General features: G+C 42.5%; 1 protein-coding gene across 6 annotated transcripts in view; it reads right to left on the minus strand.

Annotated features, from left to right (window-relative positions):
• Positions 1–17,377, minus strand: part of EXD1 (exonuclease 3'-5' domain containing 1) — a 175,018-nt gene that overhangs the window by 143,336 nt on the left and 14,305 nt on the right. For 5 of the 6 annotated variants that reach the window (XM_075844892.1, XM_075844895.1, XM_075844890.1 and 2 more), the window contains exon 2: positions 1,459–1,607. In XM_075844892.1, coding sequence (XP_075701007.1) covers positions 1,459–1,585 — 127 coding nt within the window. In that variant the 5' untranslated portion in view covers positions 1,586–1,607. Of the gene's footprint in view, positions 1–1,458; positions 1,608–3,273; positions 3,529–17,377 lie in introns of those variants that run through there. The other variant, XM_075844893.1, reaches the window with a different exon arrangement.

The raw sequence follows: 17,377 nt of genomic DNA on the forward strand, positions 1-17,377 counted from the left end.
TACATTGTAAAAGCGTAACATTTTCAGCACAGAAAATCCGGATGGAAATTCTGCAACATACATGCAAAATTGTGGACTTAGCCTAATAAGGGGAGATTCAAGAAAACTGGTGCAAAGGAAAAGTGGAGTAGTTGCCCATGGCAACCAATCAGGTCGCTCCTCCTATTTTCTAAAGGGCCTCTGAAAACTAAAAGGTAGAATCTGATTAGTTGCCACGGGCAGCTACTCCACCTTTCCTTTGCATCAATTTTAAAACATTTCCCCATAGTATTTATGTTGCATTATTACACATTGAGCCTCCTTTATTAAAACAGTCTAAGGCCTCATTTACACCAGCGTAATATACGCGCGTGCGACGCGTGTGCTTTTCACGCGTGTCATACGCACCTATATTACTCTATGGGGCAGTGCAGACGATGCGTGAATTTTGCGCAGCGCGAGTGCGTTGCATAAAACTCAAGACATGTTCTATAATCGTGCGTTTTTCGCGCATCACGCACCCATTGAAGTCAATGGGTGCGTGAAAACCACGAAGGTCGTACGGAAGCACTTCTGAGCGAACTGCGTGATTCGCGCAAGAGCTGTCAAACTGAATGTAAACAGAAAAGCACCACGTGCTTTTCTGTTTACAAACATCCGAACGGAGTGTCTTAGACATGAGCGAACCGAACTTTACCGGGTTCGGCCGAACTCGTTTTGACCGAACCCGGCAGGAGACAGTCACTGTGCAGGGTGCTGAAAGAGTTAAACTGGTTCAGCATCCTGGACAGTTACTTCCGATTCCAATATACGTGAACGTGTAAAAAAAACAAAAAAAAACTTCTGACTTACCGATAACTCCCGGCTTCTTCCTCCAGTCTGACCTCCCGGGATGACAATTCAGTCCAAGTGACAGCTGCAGCCAATCACAAGCCAAGCACAGGCTGCAGCGGTCACATGGACTGCCGCGTCATCCAGGGAGGTGGGGCCAGATGTCGAGAGGCGCGTCACCAAGGCAACGGCCGGGAAGTTCTCGGTAAGTACGAACCTCTTTTTTTTTTAAACAGGTTACTCGATATGGTGATCGGAATGCACGGTCGAGGGTGCTGAAAGAGTTACTGCCGATCAGTTAACTCTTTCAGCACCATGGACAGTGACTGACGTCGACTAGCCTCATCTCTATGATGGCGGCTGCGCGAAAATCACGCAGCCGCGCATCATACATGGATGACACACGGAGCTGTCAAGTGCCTTTTGCGCACGCAAAACGCTGCGTTTTTTGCGCGCGCAAAACGCACACGCTCGTGTAGATGAGGCCTAAAAGTTAAACAGTCTTTGTTGCCTATACCAACCCACCAGAGCTCCAGTTTTACTTTTAGACAGTTTTGAGAATTAAGACTCATTGTCCGGAATACATTTCTGTACATTGTATTTTTAACTTTAGAAATTTTGTAGACGCAAGAACATTTGTATGCTTACCATTGATCAAAATGATTGCACGAGCTGCATCAATATGAATAAGTTTCCCCTGAAAGCATCTATTAATAGTTGTAATTTTTATATTTGTCCCAATGAACCTGCTCAGAAAGTCTGTATCTACGTCCATATCAAGTGTGTAAGCGAATTTCCTGGAGAGTAAAAATTTTTTAGGTCAGATTCAGATAGAATTAAAAAAGGAAAAAAGCTGAGATATTAGGCGTTTTTTTTGTAGTACACACCTTAAGTAATTGTTAGTAATCAACATAAAAAAAAAAAAAAAATGAAAAGCGATTTTTAAAAGATCTTCAAAAACACATCATCTAGTCAGGCAAAAATAGAAAAAAAAAAATTAAAAAGTCAGTGTCACTTAAAGAGGCTCTGTCCCCTATCTTCTACATAAGATCGGCGATATAATGTAGGGGACAGCAGTGCTTTTTATTTTAAAAAACTATCTATTTTCACCATGTTTTTAGCTTTATGCTAATGAGTTTCTCAATGGACAACTGGGCGTGTTTTACTATTGACCAAGTGGGCGTTGTACCAGTGGCGTAACTAGGAAAGACTGGGCCCCATAGCAAACTTTTGACTGGGGTCCCCCCTCCCCTGGGTATCACACAACCCCCCTTGTAGATAGTGCCTCCCTATAGATTCCGCCACACAGCGCCCCCTATAGACAGCACCATACACAGCCCCCTGTAGACAGCACCATACACAGCCCCCTGTAGACAGCACCATACACAGCCCCCTGTAGACAGCACCATACACAGCCCCCTGTAGACAGCACCATACACAGCCCCCTGTAGACAGCACCATACACAGCCCCCTGTAGACAGCACCATACACAGCCCCCTGTAGATAGCACCATACACAGCCCCCCTGTAGATATCATACAGCCCCCCTGTAGATATCATACAGCCCCCCTGTAGATATCATACAGCCCCCCTGTAGATATCATACAGCCCCCCTGTAGATAACGCCATGCAGTCCCCAACCCCCCCAAAAAAAAAACAGGTCTATAGTTTGTCCTACAAAAGACATGCATCCCCTATCTACAGGATAGGGGATACATGTGTGATCGCTGGCAGCGATAAAGGAGAACGGGGGACCGAAAGTTCCCCAAAGTTCTTCAATGACAAACCTCGGACTTCCGGGGTCTGAGCAGTTCAATAAAAATGAAAGGAGCGCTGCACAATTAATTTCTATGGAGCTGCCGACAGACTCCGGAAGTCCGAGGTCTGTCATGGAGAACTTCGAGGGACTTTTGGTCCCCCGCTCTCCTTATCGCTGGGCGTCCCAGCGATCACACATGTATCCCCTATCCTGTGGATAGGGGATGCATGTCTTTTGTAGGAACAAGTATTAATTGTGGAAGGGGAAAGAAGGGAAAGACTTGTGGTTCAATTGAAAAAAAACAAAAAACTATTTATACACAAATATTATGAATATTTAAAATTATCCAACGCAGGTCCAATTGTATTGTAGTGCAGATGACCCCCAATCCTACACTATCAAAGGACACAATTTTCCTCATAAATTGTATGTTATTCAATGTTGCTATCTGGCAGTGAATTAGTGTAAAACAACCAATAAATATTTCTGCCAAGAGTATCAGTGCAGGTTGTAAGGGAAGACAGTATCAATGTCTGAATGTCTCCCTTTTCTATTAGTTGAAACATGCTTAGACCCTTATTTGTGTCTATGTTATTATAGACACAAAGTGACATTGAGTTATAGAGTTTTAAGTCATGTCAAATTAAGATGCCTGCTCCCTTGTATAGGAGCTGTAGCAGCTGTGAGCACGAAGAGCGCACTGACTTAGTTATCAGCACCGTCGCCGCCGCGCTGCAGCCACTGAGTCAAATGTCAAATCCTCCACACTGCCGGAGACGGGAGGAGCGACAAGCAGCAAGAGAATGAAGTTTCCGGGCTGGGTGAGTGATATAAGCCGCTGACGTGATCCTGAGCCTCTCGTAGTGTGAGGGGTTCTCAGCTGTCAGTGATGCACGATCACCTGACAGTTTCTCTTGTTGCCCTTCAGTGGCGTCGCGCTGTAGCAGCCGTAGCGGCTCGTGCCGGCGGGCAGCACGGGCCCCCCTCATGCTGCGGGCTCCGTAGCAGCAGCTACGGCTGCTACAGCGGTAGTTACGCCACTGCGTTGTACAGAGGAGTGTGTGACGCTGACCAATCAGCGTTATACACTGCTCTCCATTCATTTAGTCAGCGCATAGGGATCCTTTTAGATCAGTATGTGCTGTCTTATACTAACACATTAACCATACTGAAGTGTTTAGACAGTGAACAGACATTCCACGGGAGGTCTATTCACAATCTCTGCACTTCGTTAATATTTCTGTGGTAGCTACAGCAGAGACAGCGTAATCCCGTGAGATTACGCTGTAAATGACAGGTTACAACGAGATTACGCTTGCTCTGCTGTAAGTACCAAAGAAACATTAACGAAGTGCCGGGATTGTGAATAGACATCCCGTGGAATGTCTATTCACTGTCTAAACACTTCAGTATCGTTAATGTATTAGTATAAAACAGCACATAAGGATCTAAAAGGATCCCTATGTGCTGAAGAAATGAAGGGAGAGAAGTGTATGATGCTGATTGGTCAGCGTCATACACTTCTCTGTACAACGCCCACTTGGTCAATAGTAAAACACGCCCTATGTGCTGGGTAAATGAATGGAGAGGAGTGATTGATGCTGATTGTCAGCCTCATACACTCCCCTGTACAACGCCCAATTGGTCTAAAGTAAAAATACGCCCACTTGGGCATTAAGCAAACCATTAGCATAAATCTAAAAATCGCTAATAATATGGTAAAAATAGATCGTTTTTTTATTAAACAACAAGCATTACTGTCATCTACATTATAGCACCGATCTCCTTATGTAGGAGATAGGGCACTTATAATGTAGTGACAGAGCCTCTTTAAGGGGTGTAGATTCCCAAATGGGGTCACTTTAGGGGCATTTCCACTGTTTTGGCACCGCAAGAGCCCTTCAAACCAGACATGGTGCCGAAAATATATTTTAATAAAAAGGAGGCCTAAAATCCATTAGATGATCCTTTGCTTCTGAGGCCGGTGCTTCAATCCAGTAGCACACCAGGGCCACATGTGGGATATTTCCTAAAACTGCAGAATCTGGGCAATAAATATTAAGTTGCGTTTCTCTGGTCAAACTTTGTTACAAAAAATTTTTATTAAAAATTAATTTGTGCAAAAAAATAAATAAGTTTTTAAAATGGGGTGACTTTTTGGGGGTTTCTAATATATAAGGCCCTCAAAGCCACTTCACAATTGAAATGGCCGCTGTAATAATTGCCTTTTGAAATTTTCTTGAAAATGTGAGAAATTGCTGCTAAAGTTCTAAGCCTTGTAACATCCTAGAAAAATAAAAGGATGTTCAAAATACAATGCCAATCTAAACTAGACATATGGGGGATGTTAATTAGCAACAATTTTGTGTGGTATATCTACCTGACTTACAAGCAGATACATTTAAATTTGAAAAATGCAAATTTTTTAAATTTTTTGCAATTTTGGTGTTTTTCACAATAAAATACATCATGTATCAAGCTAATTTTGGCAGTAACATAAAGTCCAATGTGTCACGAGAAAATCTCAGAATTGCCTGGATAGGTAAAAGCATTCCGAAGTTATTACCACATAAAGTGAAACATGTCAGATTTGAAAAATGAGGCTCTGTCAGGAAGGTCAAAAGTGGCCAAAGCGGGAAATGGTTGAAGGTGTGTTCACGTCAGCTTTAGGTTCCGTCAGATCATTCCATCGGAGAAACCCACGAACGGAAAGGCAAACGGAAACCATAGCCTCAGTTTGCAACAGATGCTATGGCTTCCATTTGCCTTTCCATTGATGGGTTCTTCTGACGGAAAGGTCTGATGGAACCCATCAGCGGAATCTAAGGCTCAATGCACACAATGCTTATTACGTGCGGTTTTGCCGCAGCGTAATACAGTACTAGCATAGTCAAATTGATTCCAGGAAATCTCATGTATTTTTCGGGACGGAAAATGACCTGCGGTGCGTATTTTAAAATCCGCAGCATGTCAATTTATCTTGCGTTTCCGCCTGCGAAGTGTATCTGCCTAGTGCTGTGTAAACTCGCACCAAAAAAAATGCATCAAAACAAAGACCGCACTGAAAAACACACAAAGAGGTGCGGCTTTCACCTGCAAATTTCATGCGTATTGTGATCACACCCTAACTCCTGCCTCTCAACGCATCTGATGTGAGGGTGAGGGCACAATAGATGCCAATATATTGTATCACTTTTGCTGGCTTTGTATTGGGGCACAGTGGCTGGCATTGTGGTGGGGTACTGGATCTGTACCATATCGCCTAAATATTACCCATAGGAAATGTACAGAAAAAAAAAAGCTTTAAATTATGCGTACGTCTTATGGTCCAGTGTGTCCTATAGACCGAAAAATACAGTAATTAACAATTAAAACAAGAGGTGTGAGGACCCTGCTCGCAAGAGCTTACAAATCTTTGCAGAATAAGAAAGACACGAAACGTGAAAAAATTATTGTTCAGTACAATGGTCCAGCCAACTTTTATACATACGGGGCAGTACACAAAGCTGCAGGAGCCGGTCACCAGCCAGTATCGGAGTATGACGGACATGAAATGCAGTACAATAGGGTGCACGGAGTGTGGGGGATACTGCTGAATGAGGGGGTTAAAGAGGCTCTGTCACCAGATTGTGCAACCCCTATCTGCTATTGCAGCAGATAGGCGCTGCAATGTAGATTACAGTAATGTTTTTATTTTTAAAAAACGAGCATTTTTGGCCAAGTTATGACCATTTTCGTATTTATGCAAATGAGGCTTGCAAAAGTACAACTGGGCGTGTTGAAAAGTAAAAGTACAACTGGGCGTGTATTATGTGCGTACATCGGGGCGTGTTTACTACTTTTACTAGCTGGGCGTTGTGTATAGAAGTGTCATCCACTTCTCTTCACAACGCCCAGCTTCTGGCAGTGCAGATCTGTGACGTCACTCACAGGTCCTGCATCGTGTCGGCACCAGAGGCTACAGATGATTCTGCAGCAGCATCGGCGTTTGCAGGTAAGTCGATGTAGCTACTTACCTGCAAACGCTGATGCTGCTGCAGAATCAACTGTAGCCTCTGGTGCCGACACGATGCAGGACCTGTGAGTGACGTCACAGCGTGATCTGCCAGAAGCTGGGCGTTCTGAAGAGAAGTGGATGATACTTCTATACACAACGCCCAGCTAGTAATAGTAGTAAACACGCCCCGATGTACGCACATAATACATGCCCAGTTGTACTTTTACTTTTCAACACGCCCAGTTGTACTTTTGCAAGCCTCATTTGCATAAATACGAAAATGGTCATAACTTGGCCAAAAATGCTCGTTTTTTAAAAATAAAAACGTTACTGTAATCTACATTGCAGCGCCTATCTGCTGCAATAGCAGATAGGGGTTGCAAAATCTGGTGACAGAGCCTCTTTAAGTTCTGATAACTAATGTAAAAGATTTAGATTAGGGAATGTAATAGGTCTGTCTAAAAAGATGTGTTTTCAGGGTATGTTTAAAACTGGATATTGGGGAGACCATATTGGAAGGTTGGGAGACGGTACGGAAGGTCATCTTGAGTGAGAGCTGGATGGAAACCTACTTTAACCCCTTAATGACCAGCCTATTTTAAACCTTAATGACCAAGCCATTTTTTACGTTTTTCCATCATCTCATTCAAAGAGCTATACACCTTTTATTTTTGCGTCGACATAGCTGTATAAGGTCGTGTTTTTTGCGGGACAAGTTGTAATTTTTAATAGCACCATTTTGGGATACATAGAATTTATTGATTAACTTTTATTACATTTATTTGGGGGGGGGGGGCAATAGAAAAAAACCATCAATTTCGCCGCACTTTTTTGCGTCCTAAATTTACGCCATTTACCATGTGGTATAAATAACACAATAACTTTATTCAGCAGGTTGTTGTGATTGCAACGATACCAAATTTGTATAGATTTTGTATGTTTTACTACTTTTACACAGTAAAAACGCTTTTTTTTTTTTTAAATTATTTGTTTTTGTGACTCCATATTTGAAGAGCCGTAATGTTTTGTTTTTTTCGCCGATGTAATTGTAGGAGGGCTTTTTTTTTGCGGGACGACATGTAGTTTTTATCGGTACCATTTTGGAGTAGATGCGACTTTATCACTTTTATCACATTTTTTTTAAGGCTGGATTCAAAGAAAACAGCAATTTTTGCATGTTTTTTTATTTTTTACTACATTCACCGTGCGAGTTAAATGATGTAATAAGTTTATAGTTGGGGTCGTTACGGACACGGCGATACCAAATATGTGTAACTTTTTTACTTTATTTTGTTTGTTAATAATAAAAGCAATTTGTAAGGGGGAAAAGTGGGTTTTATTTTTTTTTTTTCACTTTTTATTAAACTTTTTTACTAGTCCCACTAGGGGACTTCACTATGCGATCCTCCGATCGCATTTATAATGCACGTGTAAAACGGACATGCATCTGCTGGGTCATGCCAGAGGCATGATCTAGCAGGCATTCACCACAGGCAGATCTGGGGGCCTTTATTAGGCCCCCGGCTGCCATCGGAGACATAGACACTTGGCGATCTTATCGCCGGGTGTCGGTGGGATGAGAGGGAGCTCCCTCCCTCTCTCCAAAACCACTCAGATGCGGTGCACGCTATTGAGCATAAAAAAACGCCCCATAAAAAGTGCATGTCACTTCTTGAGCTGTTTTTGGAGCAGTTTTTCATTGGGTCAATAGAAAAACAGCTTCAAAAACCGCCGCAAAAAAAGCCTCAAAAAACGTTTGCGGTTTAAAAAACGGCTGAAAATCAGAGGCTGGTTTACCTTGAAAAGAGCTTCGTATTTTACAGCCGTTTTTAGTTTGCCATGTGAACATACCATCAGTATCCTACTTCTAGGTGATAGGCAACGGCCATCGAAGCCCGGGTTGGTCAGAGATTCTAAATTGTTCAGCGCGCTGGAGAGTTTTAACACGAAGACAAGTTGATAGTTTGACAAAGTGTCTGTACTGAAGAGCTGACACCATGTAACTTTATTTATACCCATTGTATCCTTCCTCATTAACCCCTTAGTGACCAGCCTTTTTTAGGCCCTAATGACTAAGCTATTTTGGTTTTTGTTTTTCCATTGTCTCATTCAAAGAGCTATAACTTTTGTATTTTTCCTTCGACAAAGCTGTATGAAGACTTGTTTTTTGCGGAATTAGTTGTACTTTTTAATGGCACCATTTTGGGGAACATTTTTTTTTTTATTAACTTTTTTGGGGGAATAGAAAAAAAAACCCTGAAATTCCGCGATTGTTCTATGCGTTTTAAATTCACGCCGTTCACTGTGGGGCGTAAATAACACGTTACTTTTTATTCTACGGGTCAGTACGATTACGACGACACGCCATATGTAGAGTTTTTTTTAGTGTTTTACGACTTTTGCCCAATAAAAACACTTTTGAACTAAAATCAAATGTTTTTGCATAGGTTTCCTTGCAAGAGGTATTTTTTATCCCGTCACTGTAGTGATATGAATGCTTGTTTTTTGAGCGAAAAATACGTAGTTTCGATTGATAATGTTTTGGGGTACATGGGATTTATTGATTAACTTTTATTATGACTTATTTGGGGGGCAATGGAAAAAATAGCTATTTCGCCATTGTTTGCATGTTTTTTTACGGTGTTCACTTTGTTGTTTAAAGAGGCTCTGTCACCAGATTTTGCAACCCCTATCTACTATTGCAGCAGATAGGCGCTGCAATGTAGATTACAGTAACGTTTTTTGTTTTTTTTTTAAAACAAGCATTTTTGGCCAAGTTATGACCATTTTTATATTTATGTAAATGAGGCTTTCTAAAGTACAACTGGGCGTGTTTACAGTAAAAGTACAACTGGGCGTGTATTGTGTTTGTTACATCGGGGCGTTTTTACTTCTTTTACTAGCTGGGCGTTGTGTATAGAAGTATCATCCACTTCTCTTCAGAACGCCCAGCTTCTGGCAGTGCAGACACACAGCGTGTTCTCGAGAGATCACGCTGTGACGTCACTCACTTCCTGCCCCAGGTCCTGCATCGTGTCGGACGAGCGAGGACACATCGGCACCAGAGGCTACAGTTGATTCTGCAGCAGCATCAGCGTTTGCAGGTAAGTCGATGTAGCTACTTACCTGCAAACGCCGACGCTGCTGCAGAATCAAATGTAGCCTCTGGTACCTATGTGTCCTCGCTGGTCCGACACGATGCAGGACCTGGGGCAGGAAGTGACGTCACAGCGTGATCTCTCGAGAACACGCTGTGTCTGCACTGCCAGAAGCTGGGCGTTGTGTAGAGAAGTGGATGATACTTCTATACACAACGCCCAGCTAGTAAAATAAGTAAAAACGCCCCGATGTAACACACATAATACACGCCCAGTTGTACTTTTACTGTAAACACGCCCAGTTGTACTTTAGAAAGCCTCATTTACATAAATATAAAAACTGTCATAACTTGGCCAAAAATGCTCGTTTAAAAAAAAAAAAAAAAAAAAAGACGTTACTCTTTTCTACATTACAGCGCCGATCTGCTGCAATAGGAGATAGGGGTTGCAAAATCGGGTGACAGAGCCTCTTTAAATTACATATAAAATGTATTGTTTGCGAAATTACGGTCGCGGCGATACCATATATGTACTTTTATTTATTTTTTACACTTTTATTAAATCCACTTTTTATGGAAACAAATGGTTTCATGTGACATCAGCCGTAAGTTACAGCTGACACCCTGCTGTAACGGAGCTAGCCCCAGTCCCTGCCATTAACCCCTTAGATGCCATGATCAAAAGCGATCGCGGCATCTTAGTGGTTTGTAGCGAGCGGCATCATCATCATGTGATCGTGAGGATGCTGATCGTTGCTTTGGCAACCGGAGGCCTAACAATGGCCTCCTGGTCTGCCACGTACGGAAGCCCATTAGACCTCGCCCAGAGGCGGGACCTAATGGGCTTGCTGTCTGTGAATAAGGGCGGATTTACACGAACGTGTAATACGTCCGTGCAACGCGCGTACTTTTCACGCGCGTCGCACGGACTTATGCTAGTCTATGGGGCAGTGCAGACTGTCAGTGATTTTTGCGCAGCGTGAATCCGCTGCGTAAAACTCATGACATGTCCTATATTTCTGCGTTTTTCGCGCATTACGCACCCATTGAAGTCAATGGGTGCGTGAAAATCACGCGCACCACACGGAGGCACCAGCAGTGAAACTATGATTGCAAACAGAGTGTCATCATGATGGCGGCTGCGCGAAAAGCATGCAACCGCGCACCATATGATCATGACACACGGAGCTGTTAAGTGCCTTTTGCGCAAGCAAAACGCCTAGTTTTTTGCGTGCGCAAAATGCACACGCTCGTGTAAATCCGCCCTAACTGACAGCTCTAATGCATTGCTCTACGTGAGTAAAGATCAGACGTGCAGACCTTCAAATCCTCTAGTGGGACAAAAAAACAAGGTTAAAAAAAGTTTGTCAAAATGTTGAATAAAAGGGTAAAAATAAAAGTTTCAAGTTAATAAAAACAAAAACTGCCTTTTTTCCAATAGTAATTCTTTTATTATAGGAAAAAAAAACAAAAAACTTTAAATAAAGAGACACATTTTGTATCACCGCATCCAAAACGACACAAACTAAAAAACTATAATGTTATTTTTTCCGCATGGTGAACACTGCAAAAAAAATAAATGCCAGAATTGCAATTTTTTTTTTGATCACCTCCCCTCCCAAAACATGGAATAAAAAGTGATAGTCACATGTAATCCAAGCCCTTACACAGCTTTTTTGACTGAAAAATAAAAATGTTATGGCTCTCAATATATGGTGACACAAAAAATAAATCATTTAAAAAGAAAAAAAAAAGTGATTTTATTGTGCACATAAAACAAAAAAACTATATACATATGGTATCGCCGTAAACGCATCGTATAGCCCACGGTGAGAACTAAAAAAATAAATAAATTCAGAATTGATAGTTTTTGGTCACCTTGTTCGCTCAAAAAATTGAATAAAAAGTGATCAGAAACTTGCGTGCATCCCAAAAGGGTACAATGAAAACTACAGATTGTCCCACAACAAATAAGTCCTCACACAGCTCCGGTGGAGAAAAAATAAAAAAAGTTCTGGCTCTCAGAATATGACGACACAAAATGTGCAGAGTGTTCCAGAAGCGGATAAGATTGGGCGCCATTTATCAGTTCGACACCGGCCACATATCTGCAGATTATTATTTATCTACCGAATTATTATAGCCCCTTATTATGCCCTGATGTACTCCGCACAGCTTACATATGCCCCCACATTATAAACTGAAATATCAGCAGAACACCAGACCGCAACAACCAGGCTAAATCTGCGCTCCAAAAGCCAAATGGTGTCCCTCCCTTCTGAGCCTTACAGTGTGCCCAAACAGCAGTTTACGTCCACAGATAGGGCAACCCCTAACCCGGGAGAACCCGCTTAACGTTTTATGAGGTATTTGTCTTTAGTGGCATAAATTCCGCACTAAATTGGCATATCAGTGGAAAATTGCAATTTTCACTTTACACCATCCGCTGCGCAATATTTTCTAATAAAAAAAAACACCTGTGGAGTCAAAAATCTCAAATGTAGTTTGCAAAATAGGGGTCACTACTTGGGGGTTTGTTTTACTATTTGACCTCAGAGCCCAGCAATTGTGGACCAATGGTGTGAAAATCACCAAAGTACGCTCAAATGCGCATGCTGCTCTTCTCTTCTGAGCCCTGTCATATGTCCAGGCAAATGATAAATGCCTTGAGGGGTGTCGTTTCTAAAATGTGGTTACTTCTTGGGGGTTTCCACTGTACTCTGGTACTTCAGGGTTTTGCAAATGCTACATGGCGCCCAAGAACCAATGCAGCAAAATCTGCATGCCAAATGAACGAACGAGCTTTGTTTTGGTCTGTGTGTGAGCGGCGCATGCGTCGTTCCCACACAGACGGCGTACGCTGCAGAGAATTGAACGGCTCCCGCTCAAATTATCTATGGGCTTTTATGTGCCATATTCCATCTCTGGATGTGTCGTTAATCGACACATACAGAGATGGAAAAAAAAAATGTCAGCCCCCATAGAGAAGTAAAAGTAAGAACAAAGTAAAAAGTACAACACGGGAACATAAATAAAATGTATGTTAATATCATATTAAAAGCAATATGATAAAAAAAAAAAAAATTTCATCACACCTTCCCTTTAACCCGTTAGTGACCGGCACATAGTGTTTCTACGTCGGTCACTAACAGGCCTTATTCCGATGCCATAGACTTTTTAAGTCGCGGCATCGGAATAAGTAAACAGAGCAGGGAGCCGTCAAATCTCCCTGCTCTCAGCTGCCTGTATCGATCTCACCCGTTTAACCCCTCAGATGCGGTGCTCAATAGCGTGCACCGCATCTGAGTGGTTTTGGAGAGAGGGAGGGAGCTCCCTCTCATCCCACTGACACCCAGCGATATGATCGCCGAGTGTCTGTGTCTCCGATGGCAGCCGGGGCCTAATAAAGGCCCCCAGGTCTGCCTGTAGTGAATGCCTGCTAGATCATACTGGAGGCATGTCCCAGCAGATGCCTGTCCGTTTTACACAGACAGGCATAATACAGTGCTATACAGAAGTATTGCAGTATATTATAAATGCGATCGGAGGATCGCATAGTGAAGTCCCCTAGTGGGACTAGTAAAAAAAAGTTAAAAAAAAAAAAAGTTTAATAATCCAAGCCCTTACACGTAGTCTCTGGGTGCCTGTCGTTGCCATGGCAACCAGAGGCCTAACATTGGCCTCCTCGTCTGCCGAGTACAGAAGCCTTTTAGGCTTGCTATCAGGGTTAAAGAAGATGGCTCATAAGATGAGCCTGCACCATCAGCCACGGGCGTCAACTGTTTGTCACAGTTGACAGCCATCTGTAAAGGCAAGGACTAGAGCTAGGCTCCGATCTGGCCGATTAACACCTTAGATGCAGCGATGAAAAACGATCACTGCATCTAGCTGGTTAGGTCGCACCCGATTGTTGCTATGGCCGTTGGTTGCTATGGCAACCGGAGGCCGAACAATGGCCTCCTAGTACGGAAGCCTATTAGGCCCCGCCAAGAAGCGAAGGCTAATAGGCTTGCGGTCAGTGAATAGCTGACAGCTCTAATACACTGCACTACGTAGGCAGTGCATTATCTAGAACGGGTTCTAGCTCTTTGTGCTCACGCTGACTTCCGGCCACTTCCTGATTACATGGTCAGGAGTTACGGAAACAGCGTAACTTGCTGAGCTACGTGTTTTCCGTAACTACTATTCAGTTCTATTGGAGTTACGGAAACTGTAAAAGTTACGCGGATTCCGTAACTCCCGACCATGTAATCAGGAAGTGGCCTCTGACATTTATGACTGTGTATAGGTCATAAATGTCTGATGGGAAAACCCCTTTAATTTAGAGGGTGCTGGAGTATGATGCACGTCATTTATTAAGACGCTAAGACGCTAAGTCATGTGCATTTCTGGCAGTCTGTGCGGCAGAAATTGGAATCTAAGGGGGAGTTCAGGAGGTTTTTGACGCGGAAACTGCATCAGAAAACCCGCCAAAAAATGGCTGAAAACGCCTCCCATTGATTTCAATGGGAAGCGGAGGCGTTTTGGGTTTTACCACTCGCGGAAAAAAGAAGCGACATGCCCTATCTTCGGACATTTACGTCTCTGTCCTCCCATTGACATCAATGAGGCAGAGAAAGTTTTTTGGCAGTATGGGCGAAAAACACGGCAAACGGCATGCAGGTATTCTAGACGGAATTTTGAGTCAGATTTTTCTGCCTACAAAAAAATCTCCATGTGAACAGGGTTTAACATACCACACGCTGCCTAAAAAAAAAAACCTGACAAAAACAGTTCATAAATTGTGCTCATATTTCCATGCCAAATCTTTGCTTTACTTGTGCATGGGTTTTGAAAACTGTCATCTATAGTACTGCAAATTGCCATGGATTTGCGGTGCTAAATCTGCCACATCTCAACATTGCGGGAAGATTTCTCTTTTTTCACCTTTTATTAAAAAGAAAAAATAGCTTTCTGTTTGTTAAAAGTTTCTTGGGGTACCGATGTCAAAGAAGAAAAGGTGTCATGAATTAAAGAGGCTCTGTCTCCACATTATAAGTGCCCTATCTACTATATAATGTGATCGGCGCTGTAATGTAGAGAACAGTGGTTTTTATTTAGAAAAACTATCAATTATGACCAAGTTATGACCCATTTTAGATTTATGCTAATGACTTTCTTAATAGACAACTGGGCGTGTTTTTACCTTTTGACAAAGTGGGCGTTGTAAAGAGAAGTGTATGACTGACCAATCAGCATCTTCCACTTCTCTCCATTCATGTACTCGGCACATCGTGATCTTGCTAGATCACGATGTGAAGTCACATACTCACACATTAACTTTACTGAAGTGTCTTGAGAGTAAATAGACATCACCTCAAGCCAGGACGGTAACGTTTGTGTGTCACTAAGGGCTTATTCAGAGGAACGGGATATACATCCGGGCAACGCGTGTGATTTTCACGCGCGTCGCACATAGCTATATACCTATATAAAAGTCTATGGGGCAGTGCAGACAGTTGCGTGATTTTTACGCAGCGTGAGCACGCTGCGGAAAAACTCACGACATGTCCGTTCTTTGTGCGTATTTCGCACATCACGCACCCATTGAAGTCAATGGGTGCGTGAAAATCACGGATGCCACACGAAAGCAGTAAAAGAATGAATGAAAACAGAAAAGCACCACGTGCTTTTCTGTTTACAAACATCCAAACGGAGTGTCATAATGATGGCGGCTGCGCGAAAAGCACGCAGCCGCGCATCATACAGGGCTGACACACTGAGCTGTTAAGTGCCTTTTGCGCACACAAAACGCACACGCTCGTGTGAATCCGGCCTTACTCACACAGTACATCGAGATAATGCTGTGCTGTCATTAAGTCCCACACAAACGTTACCGAAGTGTCGGGAGTGTTAATAGACATCGCTTCCTGGCTGGAGGTGATGTCTATTCATTCTCAAGACACTTCAGTAAAGTTAATGTGTGAGTACGTGACTGCACATTGTGATCTAGCAAGATCACGATGTGCCGAGTAAATTAATGGAGAGAAGTGTATGACGCCGATTGGTCACGGTCATACACTTCTCTCCACAACGCCCACTTGGTCAAAAGGTAAAAAACGCCTAGTTGTCTATTAACCCCTTCCCGACATCCGCCGTATATATACGGCGCTGTCGGGAGGTGCTTCCCGCAAAGCGCCGTATATGTACGGCGCAGTGATGGTGCGGGCTCAGGAGCAGAGCCGGCACCACCACCGCGGGGTGACAGCTGTATTATACAGCTGGCACCCTCCTGTAACTGCCAGGACCGGAGCTATTCTCCGATCCGGCAGATTAACCCCTCAGATGCTGCGCTCAATAGAGCGCAGCATCTGATAGGTTTTCACCCGATCGGCAACCCAGTGATGCAATCGCTGGGTTGCTGTGGCAATCGGACGCCAGAAAATGGCGTCCGAGTCTGCCATGTACGGGAGCCGATGAGGACCCGCCTGCGGCGTGTCCTCATAGGCTTGCTGTCAGTGAATAACTGACAGCGCTAATACACTGCACTACTTATGTAGTGCAGTGTATTAGAGTAGCGATCGGGGCATCAGGCCCTCATGTCCCCTAGTGGGACAAGTAAAAAAAAGTTAATAAAAATGTGGTAAAACAATTAAAACACACAAGTTTCAAATAAAAATAAAGCTAAACTGACTTTTTTCCCATAGTAAGTCTTTTATTATGGGAAAAACCGTAAAAATAAAAAAAACGATACATAATTGGTATCGCCGCGTCCGTAACGACCCAAACTACAAAACTATTATGTAATTTATCCCGCACGGTGAACGCGGTAAAAAAACAAAACATGAAAAACAGCGCCGGAATCTTTGTTTTTAGGTCACATCTCCTTCCAAAAAATGCTATAAAAAGTGATCAAAAAGTCACATTTACTCCAAAATAGTACTAATAAAAACGACAATCCGTCCCGCAAAAAATAATCCCTGACACCGTTTCGTGCACGCAAAAATAAAAAAGTTATGGGTCTTAGAATATGACGAGACAGAAAACAAATGATTTTATAAAAAAAGTGATTTTATTGTGCAAAAGCCGCAATACATAAAAATAAAACTATATAAATTTGGTATCGCCGCGTACGTAACGACCCAAACTACAAAACAATTATGTAATTTATCCCGCACGGTGAACGCCGTAAAAAAAACAAACATGAAAAACAACGCCAGAATCTTTGTTTTTAGGTCACATCTCCTTCCAAAAAATGCTATAAAAAGTAATCAAAAAGTCACATTTACTCCAAAATAGTACTAATAAAAAATGACAATCCGTCCCGCAAAAAATAATCCCGGACACCGCTTTGTCCACGCAAAAATAATAAAGTTATGGGTCTTAGAATGTCGACACAGAAAACAAATGATTTTATAAAAAAAAAGTGATTTTATTGTGCAAAAGCCGCAATACATAAAAAAAAACTATATAAATTTGGTATCGCCGTAATCGTATCGACCCGCAGAATAAAGCTAACATGTAATTTAGGGCGCACTGTGGATGCCGATAAAAAAAAACAATAAAAAACTATTCCAGAATTGCTTGTTTTTGGTAATTTCCTTTACCAAAAAATTTAAATAAAAAGTGATTAAAAAGTCGTATGTGTTCTAAAATGGTACCAATAAAATCTACAGCCCGTCTGGCAAAAAACAAGCCCGCACACCGCTCAATCAACTGAAAAATAAAAAAAGTTA

This window comes from Rhinoderma darwinii, chromosome 12 (assembly GCF_050947455.1).
Source record: "Rhinoderma darwinii isolate aRhiDar2 chromosome 12, aRhiDar2.hap1, whole genome shotgun sequence".
NCBI lineage: Eukaryota > Metazoa > Chordata > Amphibia > Anura > Rhinodermatidae > Rhinoderma > Rhinoderma darwinii.